The sequence below is a fragment of the Mastigoproctus giganteus genome, chromosome 2, assembly GCF_048544385.1.
Source record: "Mastigoproctus giganteus isolate SK-2022 chromosome 2, ASM4854438v1, whole genome shotgun sequence".
Taxonomy (NCBI): domain Eukaryota; kingdom Metazoa; phylum Arthropoda; class Arachnida; order Uropygi; family Thelyphonidae; genus Mastigoproctus; species Mastigoproctus giganteus.
The window spans coordinates 268,692,295-268,711,311 of record NC_143576.1 but is presented as its reverse complement, the minus strand read 5'-3'; the positions used below and the strand labels follow the sequence as shown (position 1 = coordinate 268,711,311).

Here is a 19,017-nt window from a genome sequence, read left to right as displayed (position 1 = left end):
CAAAAAGGATGTAGAGCTGCTGGAACGAGTACAGAGAAGGGCAACACGGTTAGTGAATGGAACAAAGGGTTGCTCTTACGAAGAAAGGCTTAAGTTTTGCAAATTACAGTGTCTGGAGACTCTTCACCAGCGAGGTGATCTGATAGAGGTGTATAAAGCCTTGAATGGTTTGAGCATGCTCAATGCTGATGGGATTCTGTCTCTTGCTCAGAATAATCGCCTGAGAGGGCATAAATTGAAATTGAGGAAATACAGATGTAGGATAGATGTCCGGAAATTTGTCTTTAGCCAGCGGGTAGTTTGTTGGTGGAACAGACTTCCATCCTTTTTTGTGGAAGTTGATAGCCTAAATAAATTTAAAGCTCAGCTGGACAGGTATTTTGAACGAACAGAGGGGTAAAGTGGAAGTTTTTTTTTTTTTTTTGGCTGATGCTGCATAAGCGTGCTTTCTTGCATCATATGCCTCTACTAATGCTAATAAATAAAAGTATAATATATACTGATTCACAGAGTGCTCTTTTAGCTTTGAAAAGCACTGCCCTACCTAATAATCCTTTATTAAAGCTCATAAAACATAATCGGATGCAACTTCATGAGCATCCGAAAACTATTATCTTTTCATGGATCACAGTGGTATTTCAGGAAATGAATGGGCAGATAATGCCCCAAAGCATCCTTCCAACGTATCCTCAACAAATGACCTAGTCCCATATCCTGATTATAGACATAATATACGAAGAACATCTATGGACCAATGGACACTTCTGTGGAAAATGCAAACAAATAAAAAGCTATTGCAAATAAAACCTGAACCTTAATTACGGGCTTCTAGCCTTTATAAAAATAGAAAAGAAGTAATCATAGCCAGAACTCGTATAGGTCGCACTCACCTCTCACATCTCTATCTGCTTACGGGAAACGATCCTCCGCAGTGTGCACACTGCTTGCAACCACTTACAGTAAAACATATACTCCTTGAATGTAAATTGTTCAACAATGCCCGACAAATGCCTTTTAGTTTCATTTTAGATATATAACAATTTCTCACTTTGAATAGCATAATAGGTATAGAAAGCAAATCTCTCTCTCTGAATTCTTTTTCTACGTAAAACAAATAAAAATGTATGATCATTTCTAACTGCTGCTCAAGCAGTTTTTTGTATAGAAAATCAATCGATTTGGGAGGTGCAGTATGACCTAAGTAGCCCTTGCGCCAGTTAACACCACAACAACCTTCAACCTTATCTCTGCTCACAAAATTCCTATACATCATTCACAAGACCCCATGACCTACTCTGGCAACCTGTGTGCACTGCTCCGAAAACTTCAAATCAGACTGCACAATTACTCCCAAGTCTATTTCATTCTCCACCACATAGTTGGTTCATTTCTCTGGGGATTATTGCAACCCATAACCTATACAAAGTTTGCAGATGATACCTTTGTATCATCTGCAAACTTTGACATTAAGCTTGATATATCTTCATCAATATCATTGATAAATATACAAAACACCAATGGGCCCAATACTGAACCCTGGGGAACACCACTAATAACATTAGTCCACGTAAAGCAGTACCCATTGGCCACCACTCTCTGTCTTCTCCCACTCTGTCCTTTCATACTTTGTAGAAACTTGCCCTTAATGCCATACTGCTCCAATTTGTACAGTAGTCTTCCATGTGCTACAGTCTCAGAAGCTTTCCTGAAACCCAAGTATATGATATCAAAATTATTTTTTGCATCCAGTTCCTTTGTGACCACATCATAGTGTCCAATCAAATTGGTAAGATATGACAAACCCATGCTATGTCTGAAATATTGCTGCAGTCTTGTCTAAATGATCCTGCAATGCTTCTTTAACCAGTGACTCCATTATTTTCCCTGTAACAGAAGTTAAACTAACAGGTCTGTAATTACTTATGTCACTCTTTGTGAATTAGAGATACATTTGCACATCTCCAGTCCGTGGGGACTTCCTCCGAGTTCAAGGATGCTCTATAATTATGGCTAATGATTTGCTTACTTCCTTTGCTGCCTCCTTTAATACATTTGTATAACTGGCTAGATCCCATCCATCTCAGGTGCCTTTCTTATGTTTAACTTCACCAATTTCTCTTCCATTTTGCTCTCAGTTATTACAAAATCATTCAACTCCCCGTCAGAGTCTGATAAACATCTGGCCCTCTCCTCCTTTAATAACTCCTCATGTGTGAATGCAAAATACTCATTTAGTTTGGCAGCTATCTGAGAATGCTCATCTACAGTCAAACCATTGATATCAAGTGGCCCAATCTGATTCATCCCTTTCCTTTTTGAGTTTATATAAGTAAAGAAATCTTTGCTGTTTTTCTTTGCATCCTTTGCAAAAGATTTTTCATAATCTGCCTTTGCTTGCCTAACCTCCTTCATGATTAGATTACAGACTAGCTTGTATCTACCATTGGCTTCTGTGTTGCGTGCCAATTTATGTGCATCACATAAATTTTTCTTCTCTGCCACGAGTCTCATTAGTTCATCTGACATATATTTGGGTCTGAACCTAGAGCAGTATTTCTTAGTTGGAACGCAAAGCCTAGTAACCTCCAACATTACTTCCTTGAATGCTGCTTCCCCTTTAGAATTTGCTGTTGGTAACATCAGTTGGTCCCGCTGTATAGAACCTAAAAAATCTCTGAGACCACTGTAGTCGCCTTTACGAAAGCAAAAACCCTTCCCTTTACCCCTGATGGTAGTTACATCTTTAAGTAAATCCCACATCAGTACACTGTGATCAGAGGTGTATTGCTAAAAAAAATAGTACCGGAATGCACGTGAATTAACTACAAATAGTTACCTATGCTTTTTTCATTTGCAAAAATAAATAAGTCAAAGATTAGAATATTTGTTCAGTATTTATTGATGACTATTAAATAAAAATTTCAAAAGTAAAAAACAAAGACAAAAAATTTAAAAAATCAGAAAATAAAAAAACGAAAAGAAAAACTCCAAAATATAAAAAATACTGTTTAGAATAATCATAGAAATTCCCATACAGGATTCATTATGTATTCTTGTGTGACTGCCCTTTTTTTTTGTTGGTCAACAGCAGAACGATGAGACCGCAACCAAGTTTGGACATTAAATTTGGATTCCTTAATTCTCATGGTGGAACATATAGTTTAATAAACAACAAACTTTCCACATGTTTGACAAGAATACAGGATCTTTTCTCAGTTAATGTTAAATTCATACTGCTGAAGCCATGCTCGCATTCAGAAGGACTGCAAGCTATAATTTTAGAATAAGTTTTTAAATGTTCCAATTCCGTGGGCACACTACAACCACCATTAGCTAAATAATCCATGTAGGCATTCAAACATTTTGTGAAAGATAAATTAAAACATTTACAGAGAGATTCTATTTCATTTTCTCCAAATCCAAGATCAATTTCAGATGGCCATTTGCTTGGTTCAAGATTTTCAACTCTTTTGTGGTATCTGAAGTTTAAATTTCTTTAAATAAAGAAATTTCAGGATATAAAAATACGGTTAAACTCAGTAGAATCTGTACTAACGCTCAGCCTGTGCTTCATATCATTAATAATACTGTTTAGAAATTGATTTCTATGAATTAATGTTACCAAAAATAATTGCATTTTTTCAATGGTATCTTAGGCTTCTAACAACTTTTTTAAGGATAACGAATTGTACGACGAATCAATTTGTCTGAATAATTCTTCGAACAGGCCTGTGAGGTTGGGTATGTTCATATTGTAGTTTTAAATGTTTTTCATCAACCTTATGTAGAAATAAAACACAAAGAAAACGAAAACTGGAATCTTGATAACTATGTATTTATAATAAGTTATATTTGTCTGTATTTACAATAAATTATATTTAACTTTACAACTAAAATATATGAAATATACATATAAAATATACATTAAAATATACTGGGTTAAGAACAATAAAATACATTAAAATATACTAAATTAAAATCGATAAAACCAAAGCTTTCGAAGGCTCCTGCCTTCTTCTTCAGCGGTATTTTCTTTGTTCTGCGGTGCGTCTTTAAATACCAGCAGGTTCACGGTACTCATCACGTGTTTCATTCCCACGTGTTCCGTTCTCTTGTGTTACGGAATCGGAAGTGGCTCGAGAGTGGGTCATGTGGAACAGTTCATCCCTTCTGAGGATAGTAGCCTCAAAGAGGAGATGGATCCGCATTCCTCTATCTCTATTAATGTTCACTGTGGAACAGATCCGCAAACTCTCAAGCCACTTCCAGTCCCAGAACTTATTCGCCCGATCGGTGATGATAGCCTCGTCCGGGGAGATGTGGTGCTGCTTCTCCCAAAAATGCTCGGCCACGGCGGACTTACCATAGTCCGCACTTCTTATTGCCTTAGTGTGCTCCCCCAGACGGTCTTTGAGACGGCGTTTTGTTTCCCCTACATAACACTCCCCACAATCCGGGCATCTAATACTGTATACGACCCCACTTACATTCTCTTTTTGAATGGGGTCCTTTACTCGTGACACGATTGTGTGCAGCCTCCGCCCCGGAAGCTGCGCACAACGCGTCTGATAATTTCTTAGTATTCTAGTTATGTGATCGGTTAGACCCGGATAGTAGGGAAGGATAGCATTGTGATCTTACCCGCGGACAAAGGTAGGGCAACGGTGGTTCTTGATAAGGAAGCATATCTAAATAAGGCGTTGGATTTATTGAATGATCATACAACCTATAAGGTTATTCAGAAAAGTCCACTGCTTAGCTTGGAACGGCAGGTGAATAGAATGGTACAGAGTTGGCTTAAGTCTAGCAAAATTTCCAAAGAACAATATTGGGTACTGCATGCTACAGGGAGCCAAATACCAAGATTTTATGGCTTGCCCAAAATTCATAAAATGGGTGTACCACTTAGACCCATAGTTTCATTTATAGGCAGTCCCACATATGCACTATCTGGTTTCTTAGCCAAATTATTATCTCCATTAGTAGGACTTTCTGAATTTAGTATTAAGGACAGCAAAGACTTTGTGCATTTTATTAGAAGCCAACGCATAGAAGAGAATGAAATTATGATATCTTTCGACGTGAAATCTCTATTTACGTGTATTCCGATTGACCATGGAGTGCGTTGTGCACACGTGGCCTTACGGAGAGATACTACTCTAAATACTTGAACACAATTAAATTTAGAGGATATTGAGAAAGGTATAGAATTATGCCTCTCAAGCACCACTATGGTGTTTGATAATACTATGTATAAGCAGGTTAACGGTACAGCCATGGGCTCCCCCATTAGCGCAATTATAGCTAATTTAGCTATGGAGGAGCTCGAGGCTAGAATATTTAATGTTAGTGTTCTCCCTATGCGCCCCTGGAAAAGATACGTAGATGATACGTTTTCAATTATTCGAAAGGGGAGTGAAGATCAGGTGTTGAATATTTTAAATGGCTTCTCCCCATTCATACAATTTACCTCGGAGGCAGAAGAAGGAGGAGTTTTGCCGTTCCTAGATGTGTTGGTCTGTCGGGAAGACCAACAACTAAAGACTAAGGTCTATAGGAAATCGATGTGTAAAGGTCAGTATTCGCACTACAATTCAGCTCAGGCCAACCATCATAGGAACAGTGTGGTTAGAACATTAGTTGACAGGGCAAAATCACACTGTAGTACCTCCGAGGATAGGAAGATAGAGTATGAACGTGTCACGATGGATCTTACAAAATGTGGCTACCCCCAGAGGATTATAGAAAAATATATTAAAGGAAATCAGAGGAGAGGCGAATCGTTTACGCCAGTATCCACTGCATATATTCCCTACTATCCGGGTCTAACCGATCACATAACTAGAATACTAAGAAATTATCAGACGCGTTGTGTGCAGCTTCCGGGGCGGAGGCTGCACACAATCGTGTCACAAGTAAAGGACCCCATTCAAAAAGAGAATGCAAGTGGGGTCGTATACAGTATTAGATGCCCAGATTGTGGGGAGTGTTATGTAGGGGAAACAAAACGCCGTCTCAAAGACCGTCTGGGGGGAGCACACTAAGGCAATAAGAAGTGCGGACTATGGTAAGTCCGCCGTGGCCGAGCAATTTTGGGAGAAGCAGCACCACATCTTCCCGGACGAGGCTATCATCACCGATCGGGCGAATAAGTTCTGGGACCAGAAGTGGCTTGAGAGTTTGCAGATCTGTTCCACAGTGAACATTAATAGAGATAGAGGAATGCGGATCCATCCCCTCTTTGAGGCTACTATCCTCAGAAGGGATGAACGGTTCCACATGACCCACTCTCGAGCCACTTCCGATTCCGTAACACAAGAGAACGGAACACGTGGGAATGAAACACGTGATGAGTACCGTGAACCTGCTGGTATTTAAAGACGCACCGCAGAACAAAGAAAATACCGCTGAAGAAGAAGGCAGGAGCCTTCGAAAGCTTTGGTTTTATCGATTTTAATTTAGTATATTTTAATGTATTTTATTGTTCTTAACCCAGTATATTTTAATGTATATTTTATATGTATATTTCATATATTTTAGTTGTAAAGTTAAATATAATTTATTGTAAATACAGACAAATATAACTTATTATAAATACATAGTTATCAAGATTCCAGTTTTCGTTTTCTTTGTGTTTTATTTCTACATAAGGTTGGTGAAAAACATTTAAAACTACAATACAATTTGTCTGCATATACTATTGTCATCAGGGCTAAATTTAGAACAAACTGTTTGGATGAAATTTGTTTATATAATCCATTGAACATGGATTGTTCAGTTTTGTTTCGGTTATTATATTTACTGGCATTTTCAAAATGATGGCATAAAGATGCAAGCCGATCGGGCTGGCCAGGTGGGCAAAGTGCCTGCCTGGCAACCCAAAGGTTGTGGGTTCGAATCCCGCTTCGGGCTTGAATCAGAGTAAAATGAAAAACCTTGTTAGGTGCCTTATGGTCACAGAAGCCGATGCGCCAATAACTAACAAAAAAAATAAATAAAAAATAAAATAAAGATGCAAAATTTTCCAAACTGCTGATACAGTCCTAAGGGAGCTGGCCACCCACCTTACATTAAATACCCGTCCAATCCTTTTAATTTCTTCGCCGATGCTGGTAGTGCATGCTTCTATTTCTCTCTGGTTTTTTGGAGATTGACTGTACAAAGTGTACCACCTTGTCCACAAATATTTGAAAATGGTTAATTCCATGAACTTCTGATATTGCATCTCCAACTGATAACTCAAGCCGATGGTTTAAACAATGCCATATGATCAAATTTGGATATTTTTCTAATAATTTATTTCCAACTCCAGATTTTCTGCCCAACATAACATTTGCCCCATCATTCGTAAAAGAAATCAAATTGTTGTCAAATTTTAAGACACTGTTATTGTGAAAGCTGTTTGATCTGGCCATTCGATTAAATCAATAAACAAGTAATGTGGTTCTTTCATTTTATTGGTTTCACACATCACATGCATCTCATTCCTCGTTATCTAACACATTGTACTTTAATAAGAAACGTTCAAGTTTCATTACGAATTTTATATTTTTGTTTTTTAAATAAATTTTTAAAGAAATCTATTAATTTTAAAGATTACTATTAATACTGTATATATTTTTAGTAGCAATGGGTAAAATAGATATTATTTCTCCCTCCCCTTTGATTATACCATTGTTTCTTAATTTTAGGTGTATAAATTTAATGAATTTCTAATAATTTGGGCCGGAACGACGTTTGGGCCAAACGTCGTTACAGCCCAGATACACTACTGACTGTGATCACTGCTACCTAGTGGTTCCTTTATCTGTAAGTTCTTAATGCATGAATAATCAACAAGAGGGAGTAACACTCTTGATCTGATAATCAGATCAAGAGTGTTACTCCCTCTTGTTGCCTCTCTAATATGCTGCTGTAGTAAACAAACATCTAATAAATCCACAAAAGCCTTGCTAGTGTGCGACTGACCAACCACAAGTTCCAGTCTATATCTGGGAAGTTAAAATCCCCCATTATCAGACACTCTGATTTACTGGCCCACTCTATTTTTCTGTATAGTTTGTCTCTGTATAGTAGGAGTTTGTCATTAGGCCTATAGGCCTAATGACAAACTCCTACCCTCATTTTTGCTTTCCCAGTGCTTATGTCACACCAAACTGACTCAACATTGCACTGTCCATCTATGTCAACTGGATGCACTTCCTTAAATTTTGTGTTTCTTAACTAACAGCATAACCCCTCCTCCCTTCCTAACCTTTCTGTATACATTGTACTCCCCAAATTCCAATTCTGCATCCCTTATATCTGAGTGGCACCAAGTCTCTGATATCCCAACAATTCTGTAGGGAAGGGAATGCCGGAAGTATATCAAACTTCAACAGGGAGCTAAATGATTTAGTAATAATGAGAGGAAAGTGAAATAGAGAAATTGTTGAAGTTAAAGAAAGTATAAGAAAGGCACCTGGGGTGGATGGGATCTAATCGAATTGTATTAAATGAGGCAGTGAAGAATATAAGTAAATCCTTAACCATTCTTATGAGAGCATCCTTGGATCCAGAGCAGCTAAATGTATCCTCAATTCATGAAAGGTGATCAAACCCCTGGGGCTCACATCTGGTGAGTATGGACTTGGCAAACCCAGGGTCCTGAGCTGGATATCATTATTCTTCTCTTTCTTGGTGATTCTCTTGTACCTCTCTCTCTCTCTCAGGGTAACTTGGAAATTTTTTTTTAGCTGGTGCAGCATAAGCCTCAGGCTTCCTTGCACTATATGGCTAATAATAATAATAATAATAATAAAGGGCGGCACGAGTAATTTCAGACCTGTTAGTTTGACTTCTGTTCCAGGGAAAATATTAGATTCACTGGTTAAAAAAGTAATGCGCAGGATCATCTAGACAAGGCTGCATTTATTCTTCAGACACAACATGGGTTTGTTAAGGGGAAATTTTGTCTGACCACTTTGATTGGATACTTCAGTGTGGTCACAGAGGAACTGGATGCAAAAACTAATTTTGATATCATATCAAAAGGGTTTCATGAAAGCTTTTGATACTTTGTACATAAATGATTGCTGTACAAATTGGAGCAGTATGGCATTAAGGGAAAGTTGTTGCTATGGATAAGGAATTTGGATATATGGATAAGGAATTTGAGTGGAAGAAGAAGACAGAGAGTGGTAATCACTGGGCACTGCTCTTTATGGAATTCCCCAGGTTTCAGCTTTGGGCCCATTGTTGTTTTCTGTATTTACCACTGATATTGATGAAAGCATATCAGGCTTAATGTCCAAGTTTGCATATAATACAAAGAGTTGGCAGGATGATTAATGGCAATAATGATGGTATGCTACTGCAACAGGATCTACAAAAGTTAGGCAGATGGGCTAAGAAATCTCAATTGGAGTTTAACATTGATAAATGCAAAGTACTGCATATGTGTAGCAGTAATCCCATAGAAACATACCTTTTTCATTTTCCAATACTCAGTGTAGTGGAAAATGAAAAATTCCCAGGGGTTAGTTGTGCACTTAGATAGGAAGTTTGCTGAACAGTGTAGACAGGCTTCAAGTACAGCTTATGGGGTTTTGTCAATGATATACAGGAATTTTACTAGCAGGGATAAAGAGGTGATTATCCCACTGTATAAGGTGATGGTCAGTCTACATCTTTAGTACAGCATATAGCTCTGTAGGCCATGTTTTAGGAAGGATGTAGACTGGTGGAACGTTGTGGAGAAGGGTAATGAGGTTGGTGAAGGGAACAAAGGAGTGTTCTTACCAAGAAGGCTTCAGTCTCCTGCAAACTGCTGTGACTGGAGACTAGGCACTTGCATGGTGATCTGATTAAAGTGTTAAAGGCTGAATGGATTGAGCAAGCTCAATGCTGATGGCATTTTTTCTGTTGCAGAGACTACACACATGAGTGGGCATAAATTTAAGTTAAGGAAGGATGATTTGCAGAAGTTTGCTTTCATCCACCGGGTGGTTGATTGTTGAAACAGGCTTCCATCTGTTTTTGTAGAAGTGGATGGTTTGAATAAATTCAATGAAGTACTTGGGCAAACTGTTGGAGGGAATGAATAGGTGCAAAGGGAAGTGTCTCTTTTTATTATGCTGCATAAGCTTGCTTTCTTGCATCACTTACCACTACTAATGCTAATCCTATCAGCATTTAGCTTGCTAAATCCATTCAAAGCCTTAAACACCTCAGTCAGATTGCCTCACAGGTTCCTAATCTCCAGATGCTGTAATTTCTTGGTACGAGCACTCCTGTGTTCCCCTCACCAATATCCTTGCCCTTCTCTGTACCTGTTCCATCAGCTATGCATCCTTCCTAAAGTGAGTCCTCCAGACCTGTATGCAGTACAATGTTGATTAGAAATGAGAAATTTTAAAAATTCATAAAAAGAATTAGTGCATAAAAAAATAACATGCAGTGTTTCAGGTTTCTAGATTTTTGTAGTCTTTGGGCTGTGGTATACAGATTTTTTATTATTATAGATAATGTTGGGTTAAGGAGCATTATAACTTGCCAGCAGTTAAATTACCACTTAGAAATTAAGATAGAAATGTTTTCTGTGCTTTATAACTTTTAATTTATATGTAACTGATGTACTCTTTCAATCAGAATTTTTTTTTCTTGCAGAGATTATCCAGAAACTGGCCTAGATGATGATGTCAACAAGCCTAAAGTTGTTGTTCGTGAAGCAGAAGGTGCAGAAGGTTATGTTAGTAGTATTAAAAATGCCACACAAAATGTTGTTGGACGAATATCAAACCTTGGTCGAGGTGGATTTGGAGGTCTTGCCAACAAATTTTCTGGAGGCTTTCTCAACTTCTAACATAATCATGTTACCTTACAGTATTATTAACAAAGGATGGTGTGCAGTTCCTTGGTTTAGGAGTCATATTTCAAAGATAAAAGTCTTTCAAGTAGTCAACAAAGCATAAAATTGGGATCAGAAGCTATCCCACGTAGTGTACACTGCAGTTTTGCCATACAGAACTCCAGTAGCAAGGCACAGTTCTTACCTAAACTGTAGAAATAATGACTGCCAAGTTCAAATAATGTAGTTGAAGATATTAATTAGTTCAAACCACCAGAAGGGTGAGGAAATAATTTTTGAAATTATGAACTGTGCTTTGTCATCTAAAACTGAATGCATATAGTTTGGACATATTCACTGTGTGCCTGGCTAGTGGCACATTTAGCAAATAACTAATACATTCTGTTGCCGTCAGGGAATGATAAACTAGTCACTATGCATATAAATATATATATATATATATAAACATATATATATATATATATATATAAATACATATAAATATATACATACATTCTTCATTATATGGAATAAATGTATCTGTGCCCTTAATTTCAATTTATCAAGTTTCAAATGACATAGATAGCAGCAAATGAAATCTATGTTGATATGTAGATAAAGGTATTTAAGATAAATGCTACTTGGTCTTGGCATTTATTCCTTAAATAGTTTTTCCTTGTATTTTTTGCTTATTCATAGTATTGGGTTCATTGTACAGAACTCATGTATGCAATATCTTTGTTGTTTTTAAATCATTCAGATATCAATGTGCTGTATTGTCATCTTCACAAAAATTATTCACTGTTTCATCTTCCATGCTTTAATTCTTTCTCATCTCCTTATTATCTAGATTGGGTAGCCTCTGATTTTTACAAGAGCAGTTCATTGATCCTGTAATGAGGAAATGTCTGTGTTCTTTTTATTCCATTTATTATTTATGTATTTTTATTAAGTTCAAAGAATTGATCTAGTCCCTTGAAAAATCGTTATTTAAGTCTGTATTGAATCATTAAAATATATGGCAATATCAATGAAGTCTAAATTTGAATATTCCAAAAATGATTTATCCTGTTCAAAAGATTAAACATTCCATATTGGCCATTATCTCTGATTTAGATTTTTACGATTGCAGGATAATGGGGAAATCTGTACTTTGCAAAAAAGAAAGGGGATAAAGTATGTTATTACCATAAAATCTGTATCTGTTGCTGCTTCAAACCATTAAAAATTCAAGGAATAAGTAATGTTTCAACAATGGACTATATAAGTTATTTCTTGGATGGAAAAAAATCATTTTTCTCTTCAATTTAATATTTGTGTATTTCACTAGTCATTTTTAATAAATGTTTTTGTTTGTTCCTAGTCACTGTGTTGAAATGATTTGCCATTTCCTCTTGTAAAGTCAAATGTGTTCTTCTTAATCACATCAAGGTGCTGAAATTCAGCAGTCAGTAAACAACGAAATTTCAACTGGAATGGTCACAAATATCCTAGTTCATAGCTAGCATGGTCTCTCTTCCTCAGTACTCAAGTCTTGTCTAGTGTGTATGTGAATGAAAGTTGCATTTTTTAGTGAACTCATATGTTTATTCCTCTGTCAGTTTAATAGCAGTCTTCGTGTTTTTAATACATTTGTCTTTCTTTTTTTTTTTTTTTTGTGTTTTTTTTTTTTTTTTTTGTTTAAAATTTTTACAACTGACTATTCTATAAGATGTGCCAGATTAAAACATTTATTTTAAAACATGCCTGCTCTTAAAGGATTAATATAATGAACATTTACAGTAACTTGCTTTTGGACGGACACTGTTTGTTTGGATTCATTTGATGAACAAATGACTGGAGCATTGGCTCTGCTTATCAAAGATTCCAAAATTACTCAAGTGTAAATAAAAAATTGTCTTTCAGACTTCCTTTGGGTTAAAAGTGTATCTTTTCTTTGTCTTATAATTACTCTTCTAGTTATTCTTTTTTGGATATTAAAAAAAATATATGTATAATATTATATACTAATATATTGCAATTATAATACACTACTGTGATTTCAATAACAATTTTATAAAAAAAAATAAATTTTAAAATATAACTTTTTATATATTTACTGTTTTGCTGAAAGTAATATTGCTTACACAAGAGGACTTATTGGAATCCCATTAGAGACTAGGAATTCTTACAGGCCTTTTTGCTCACAGCTGTAGCAAGCAATCCCAAATGGAGGAAATAGTACTTTTCCTAATGAATTATTCCAGGTTTTAGAACTCACTTAATATAAAGCTCACATATAGTCTTGGATGCACACATTTATGCAAACACAATGCATTTCAAATATGCTTGGCATACTCAACATGTACAAACATTATGTATGCACTGAAGGCTAGCCTAAAAGGCTGGCCTTCAGTGCAGTAAATGCATTAAAAACTCCCAAGAACAAGCATATACTTGGCTAATAAATCTAACCAGTTACCTGGTAAACTGTAAAATATTAATTAATAATAATCCAGAATAAAGTGTTGGGATCCCTTCAATCTTGTGTCTATGTTTAAACATTCACCCCTCCCCATGGCCATCTCAAGCACAAAATGTTGTGATTATGTTGTATCTACAAATTTCATGTATTCTACAATGGACTTTCCTGTTTTGCAAGTTGAAAAAAAAAATTTTTTTTAACAAGAAAACTCATGAAACAGCTAATGCCAACTAACTCAGTTACATTGTGAGAAAAGCCTATTTAAAAGAGTATGTACTGCCTGCACTAAATCTTGTAACAAGTTATAAAAACTATTAATTGATCCAATTTTGAGATGACTAAGAGCAGAAACTTTGCTTCTTGTCAAAATGGTAGTTGATTCTTGTGACTTTTGCCTCTTTACAACCCAATGGTTCTGTTGCATCCTCAGCTAGAAACAAAGCTGATTATTGGCATCCTACTATTGTTTCGATTTTTTTTTTTTTTCAATGTGATCTTGGTAAATTATTTCCTACCATATACCTAACATATTCCACTCAATGCTTACTATGGTTTTCTTACACAAGGATATTAGAAAATTTCTGAACAATCATTATACCAAGAAGTTCAGGTCCTGATGCCATTTTTCCACTTATGCTCTAAATCCAGATCTTACTCCCCACACTCTTATTCCACTAGTTGTCACACTTCTAATTATCATCTTATTGGACTTAACTGTACTCTTTCCAGACTCGTGGAGCAATCCATTACCCCTCTCAAAACCTCCCATTTGATCAGTGATGGCCAGTATGGATTGCATCATTGTCAATCTACTGTTGATACTGTTGCTTATGTTACTCATCTTTGGACAAATTCAGTGGAGACATTCAATGAAATTCAACCAGTTGCTCTTGGTATTTCTAAGGCATTTGATTGTGCTTGGCATAAAAGTATTAGTATTAATAGTGACAAATGATGCAAGACAGTAAGCTTATAGAGCATCATCCAGAAAAAAAAAACTTTCCATATTACCTGTTCAGCCCTTCTAAAATTTGTCTAGATCTTTCTTGAATTTATTTAAACTACCCACCTCTGCAACACCAGATGAGAGTTTGTTCAGCAATCGATTATCCCCTGCCTGAAGGTATCTTTCTTTACAACTGTCCTGTGCCCATCCCTCTCCAGTTTCAATTTATGCCCTGTCATGTGTATAGTCTGAGCAAGAGGAAGGATTGAGAAAGCTTGGCATTGAGCTTTTTCAATCTGTTCAGTGCCTTAAACACCACAATCAGATATCCTTACAGCTGCCTAATCTGCTGCAAGATCTCATTGCGGTCCAACTCCACAATAATCCCAAAATACACTGCTCAACAAAATTAACAATACATATAGCAAAAGTGGTGTAAATCATGCAGCTTGTGATGAAGCAGGACAAAATTTGGTGTGGCGATGTACAGAGAATAACGAAATAAGGAGACAGCGAGAAACTTCAGACAGTATACAGGTTGAATAAGAAATAACAAAAAAGTTATATTACAGAATTCGATACAAGATGCTTGAAAATATGGTCACACGACCTGTTTTGCTGTTGGAGGGAATCATACATCATATGATTCCCTCCAACAGCAAAACAGGCCTGACAGTGATGAACGATCCACGATATTATTATTATTTATTATTATTATTATTATTATTATTAGCCATATGGTGCAAGGAAGCCTGAGGCTTATGCTACACCAGCCAAAAAAAAATTCCTGAGTTACCCTGAGAGAGAGAGAGAGAGAGAGAGAGAGAGAAGAATCACCAAGATAGAGAAGAATGATGATATCCAGCTCAGCTCAGGATCCTGGGTGTGCTAAGCCCATACTCACCAGATGTGAGCCCCTGAGGTTATAAGGGAGTCTATAAGATTCTATGACAACTAATCCTAATCTTCCACCAGCAAAGACCTTAGTTCACCAATTGACCAAGGAGTTGGCTATTAGTGTGCAATACAATGCCCAAGGGTGTCCCACACATTCAATCAGATTTAAGTCTGGTGATCATGCTGGCCATGGCAGTCATTGGATATCTTCAGTTTCAAAATATTCCTCCACCACTGAGCTCTATGTGCTGGTGGCATTGTCAAGCATGAAAAGAAAATCTATCTGGGCCAACTACACCCCTAAAAAGTTGCACATAGGGTTCGAGGATCTATTCTCAGTATCTATGTGTATTACGGTACTGCTATCAAAAACATGAAGGGGGTGGAGCCATTGATCATTATTCTTCCTACCCCAGAACATTGCCTCCACCATGTGTCCCTTTATCTGATGTTGGAAGGATGGTACCACATTCCTCATTCTCTAAAGATGAAATAACATCTAGAATCTGTTTGTAGGCTTAAACAGGACTCATCAGAGAACAACTGTACCCCATTTGTCAGGGCTCCAAGTCACATGTTCATGGCACCAGTTTTGATGAGCTGTGCAGTGGTTTGAGATTAATGGGATACAAATAACTGGCTTTCTTGGGTAGAGTCCACTTCAATTAAGCCCTCTTAACAGTCTGGTTGGAAATGTCCATCTCTAGCCTCAACAATCTGAAGAGACAGTTGAGGACAGTGTCATAGGCATCGATCCATCTTGCTATTAGAGCCAAATAGCAGTCTGTTTTGGTTGACATAGCCCTCGGGCAACCTTGGCCAGCTCTTGTAATGGTTCCTGTCTCCTGAACCTCTTTCCATAGTTCAGAGACAACACTGCATGACACATTAAGCCAATATGCTATCTGTGACTGCCCGGATTCAAGTTGTCCAATAGCCCACCATATCAAAGAATCATGTAAATGACAATGACTTGCCATCCTGAGTACTGGAGATGTGGTTGTCCCACTGAGCAAACAAAAAAATGTGAATGAAGTGATGTGGTTGCAACTCATGTTTTATAGGCATAAATAATTTGCATAATGTGCTGCTCTGTAAGGTGGTAGATCGATTTCTATTGGATAATTGGAATTTGCATGCCAGGAGGCTTATTAAATCAAATAATAGCCTTCAGCAACACTTCACAATAAAATATTCATCGAATACATTTTGTTCTGTTAATTATTTTGAGCAGTGTACAATTGTATGAAACTAATAGTTTCCTATCTGCTTGAACACTTCCTAAAATACTTGTATTGGTAAGGGTATCTACATGTTGTATAAGATTTTGCAGCTCCAGCAAACGCTAAGTTTTCAATTACATTTAGCTGTTTTATTGACTAAATTGTTATATTAAATTATTTTCTGTAAGTAGATTACAGTAATAGTCAAACTCCTTGGTTTATTTTGAGTTTAGATAGTGATGTTGAAAGTTAATATTTTGTGTCCGTAGATTTACTGTTCGTAACTTGCCGCTATTATATGATACAACGTAGGCATATCCCGAACTAGATAGCATAAGGTTTAACGTAAAACTAGATGGCACTAGCATTAGTAAAGGCAATGATGCAAGAAAGTGAGCTTATATGGCATCAGCAAAAAAAAAACCTTTTCATTTCACCCATCCACTCACTCCAAATAATTGTCCAGTTCTGCCTTGAATCTACTTAAGCTGTCAACTTCTACAATGACAGATGGAAATTTGTTCCAGCAATCGGCCACCTGCTAACTAATAGAGTAACACTGTATTACAAATCTGTTACTTTAGTATATTATTATCAATTAATCAGTAAAATTTATTCTTATTAAATTTCATTGTTGATTAAATTGTACTTAAACGAAATCATGACCCAGACTAGAGCAGCAAAGCAACGCTCACAGATTAGTCAATTAGTCAGAGTGCTGTGGCTCAGGGGAGAACCAAAGGGGCCACTTCTTCAACATATCACATTTTCTAAAAAAAAGTGCAAAATGTGAAATGTTTGCATGCCTGTCTAGAACAGGACATGATCTAGCCAAAGAGGCTATCTGTGTGTTAGGGGCAGAGACTGTGAGGAAATTAGGCACCAACTCAGCATCTGATGGGTGTCTATGAGAATCTGAAGTGTAGGGTAGAGGGCCCATCAAGCTCTCAGCTGCCCAACTCAATGCTAGAGTTCATTTCCAAATGGCAGGGCTGGTAACCTGGAGAGGAAAAGGTCTCCCTTCCAGGGCAAAATGGAGCAGGCAGTTCCAAAACCTAGGAAATCACTGGGTCCACTGATGAAACCCTAACAAAACAACAAAAAAAAGGGGGAGTCTGGTTCTGTCGCAGCAAAACGTCAAAAGACTGACGTAGACAGAATCCGAACCCCAACTTTCTTGATTATTCATTCAACTGAGGAACAAACAGTTGGAAAACTCTCTCCATTCGTAGTACAGAAATGCCTAGAAAGCACAATAGGTACTCCCAAAACAGTGCATTGTTTAAGATCAGGAGACCTATTGGTTGAAGTTGTCGCTGCCTGACAGTCTGAGCAACTACAAAAACAAATTTTCGGCGAAACCTCTGTCACCATTACACTGCATGTTTCCTTAAACACATCGAGGTGTAACCACCGAATGGGACCTCATCAATCTGTCAGATGAAGAACTGTAACAAAGATTACAAGATGGTGTGATCAATATAAGGCAGATTCTAACAAAGGAGGACTGTTCAGTGTGTTGAGGGTCAAACAGTACCAGGGGTTTGTCCCATCACTGTGAGTTTACATTGTCGTATGATACAGTATGCTGTAAATACCAGAGATTTAAAAGTGTATGGATATTGTACAGTGTAGCGTTGTTCATCTGGTCATTTAGCAGCTGAGCCCCTAATTAGACCCAACATTGCCCACACTCGCCCCTTGGAGGCAGACCAGGTACACCAGTACATAATTTGAACTCTGTTAGGCCCTGCAACCTAATTTCCTGCGATTTCAATGGCAATGGCTTGAAAAAAATTAATAATGACTTGGTTCAGCCTTACACAGAAAGGTGTATAAGGCCGAAAAATTGGGTGAACAGAATTTTAGTGCTTTTAAGTTTCGACTGTGTGTAGGACATATGCTGCATGAAGTAGACAGGGTGGGGAGCCTGAAGACTGGGGGTTAGAAGTTGGAAGTAAGGGGCCGATAGAGAGATTGACCCCTACATTTGACAGTGAGACAGGCCAATGTCACACCAGACGGAAGAGTGGGGAGGAATGGGGACCGCCTCCCCCCCAGCAAGTGGTATAGAAGGCACTGTGCAAGAGAGCTTTGGTGTTGTCAGTCCAGTTGGTCAAGTCCAAATTAGTGGTTGTCTATTTCAGCAGGTTTGGAGGGGTCAAGAATTGTCCTTACAATTCTGTTATTACAAATGTTCTCTTTTACTAATGGGCATCTTGGTTGGGTGGATATCTTTTGCTATTGTGGATCATCTTCAAAGCTGCCTTTGTTGTGCCAGGAGGGTTTTTCGTCTTGTGAAGAGATCCTTTGCAAAGCAAGTGAAGATACTGTATTCATCCTGGGTGTCTAAAAGGTGAGATTCTTGATCCTTTGGAATATATCTGATCTTCATAATGATACAGCGAAGGTCCTCATATAGCTGGCAGTCATAGACAAGGTGATGCCAGCTCTCAAGCGCCAACATGCAGGTACATGTTGGGTCCTCTGTGATGCCGAGAGTGGCGAGTTTAGCATTTATAGAACCGTGACCAGTAAGTAAACACATTGTGTATATGCCTGGCGACAACCATGGTGGGGATCTGGGAAGGTTCTATTGACATCTGGTGGGAATTTTCTGGTGATCTCTCCCTTGGTCGAGTTTGACCACCTGGTTTGC

At 37.5% G+C, this 19,017-nt stretch overlaps 1 protein-coding gene across 4 annotated transcripts in view; it reads left to right on the top strand.

Moving 5' to 3' along the window:
* Positions 1–12,434, top strand: part of Cadps (calcium-dependent secretion activator 1) — a 1,208,856-nt gene extending 1,196,422 nt beyond the window's left edge. For all 4 annotated transcript variants that reach the window (XM_090389907.1, XM_090389906.1, XM_090389908.1 and 1 more), the window contains one exon: positions 10,648–12,434. In XM_090389907.1, the coding sequence (XP_090246033.1) occupies positions 10,648–10,843 (196 nt within the window). In that variant the 3' untranslated portion in view covers positions 10,844–12,434. The remainder of the gene's footprint in view (positions 1–10,647) is intronic.
* Positions 12,435–19,017: the final 6,583 nt, after the last annotated feature.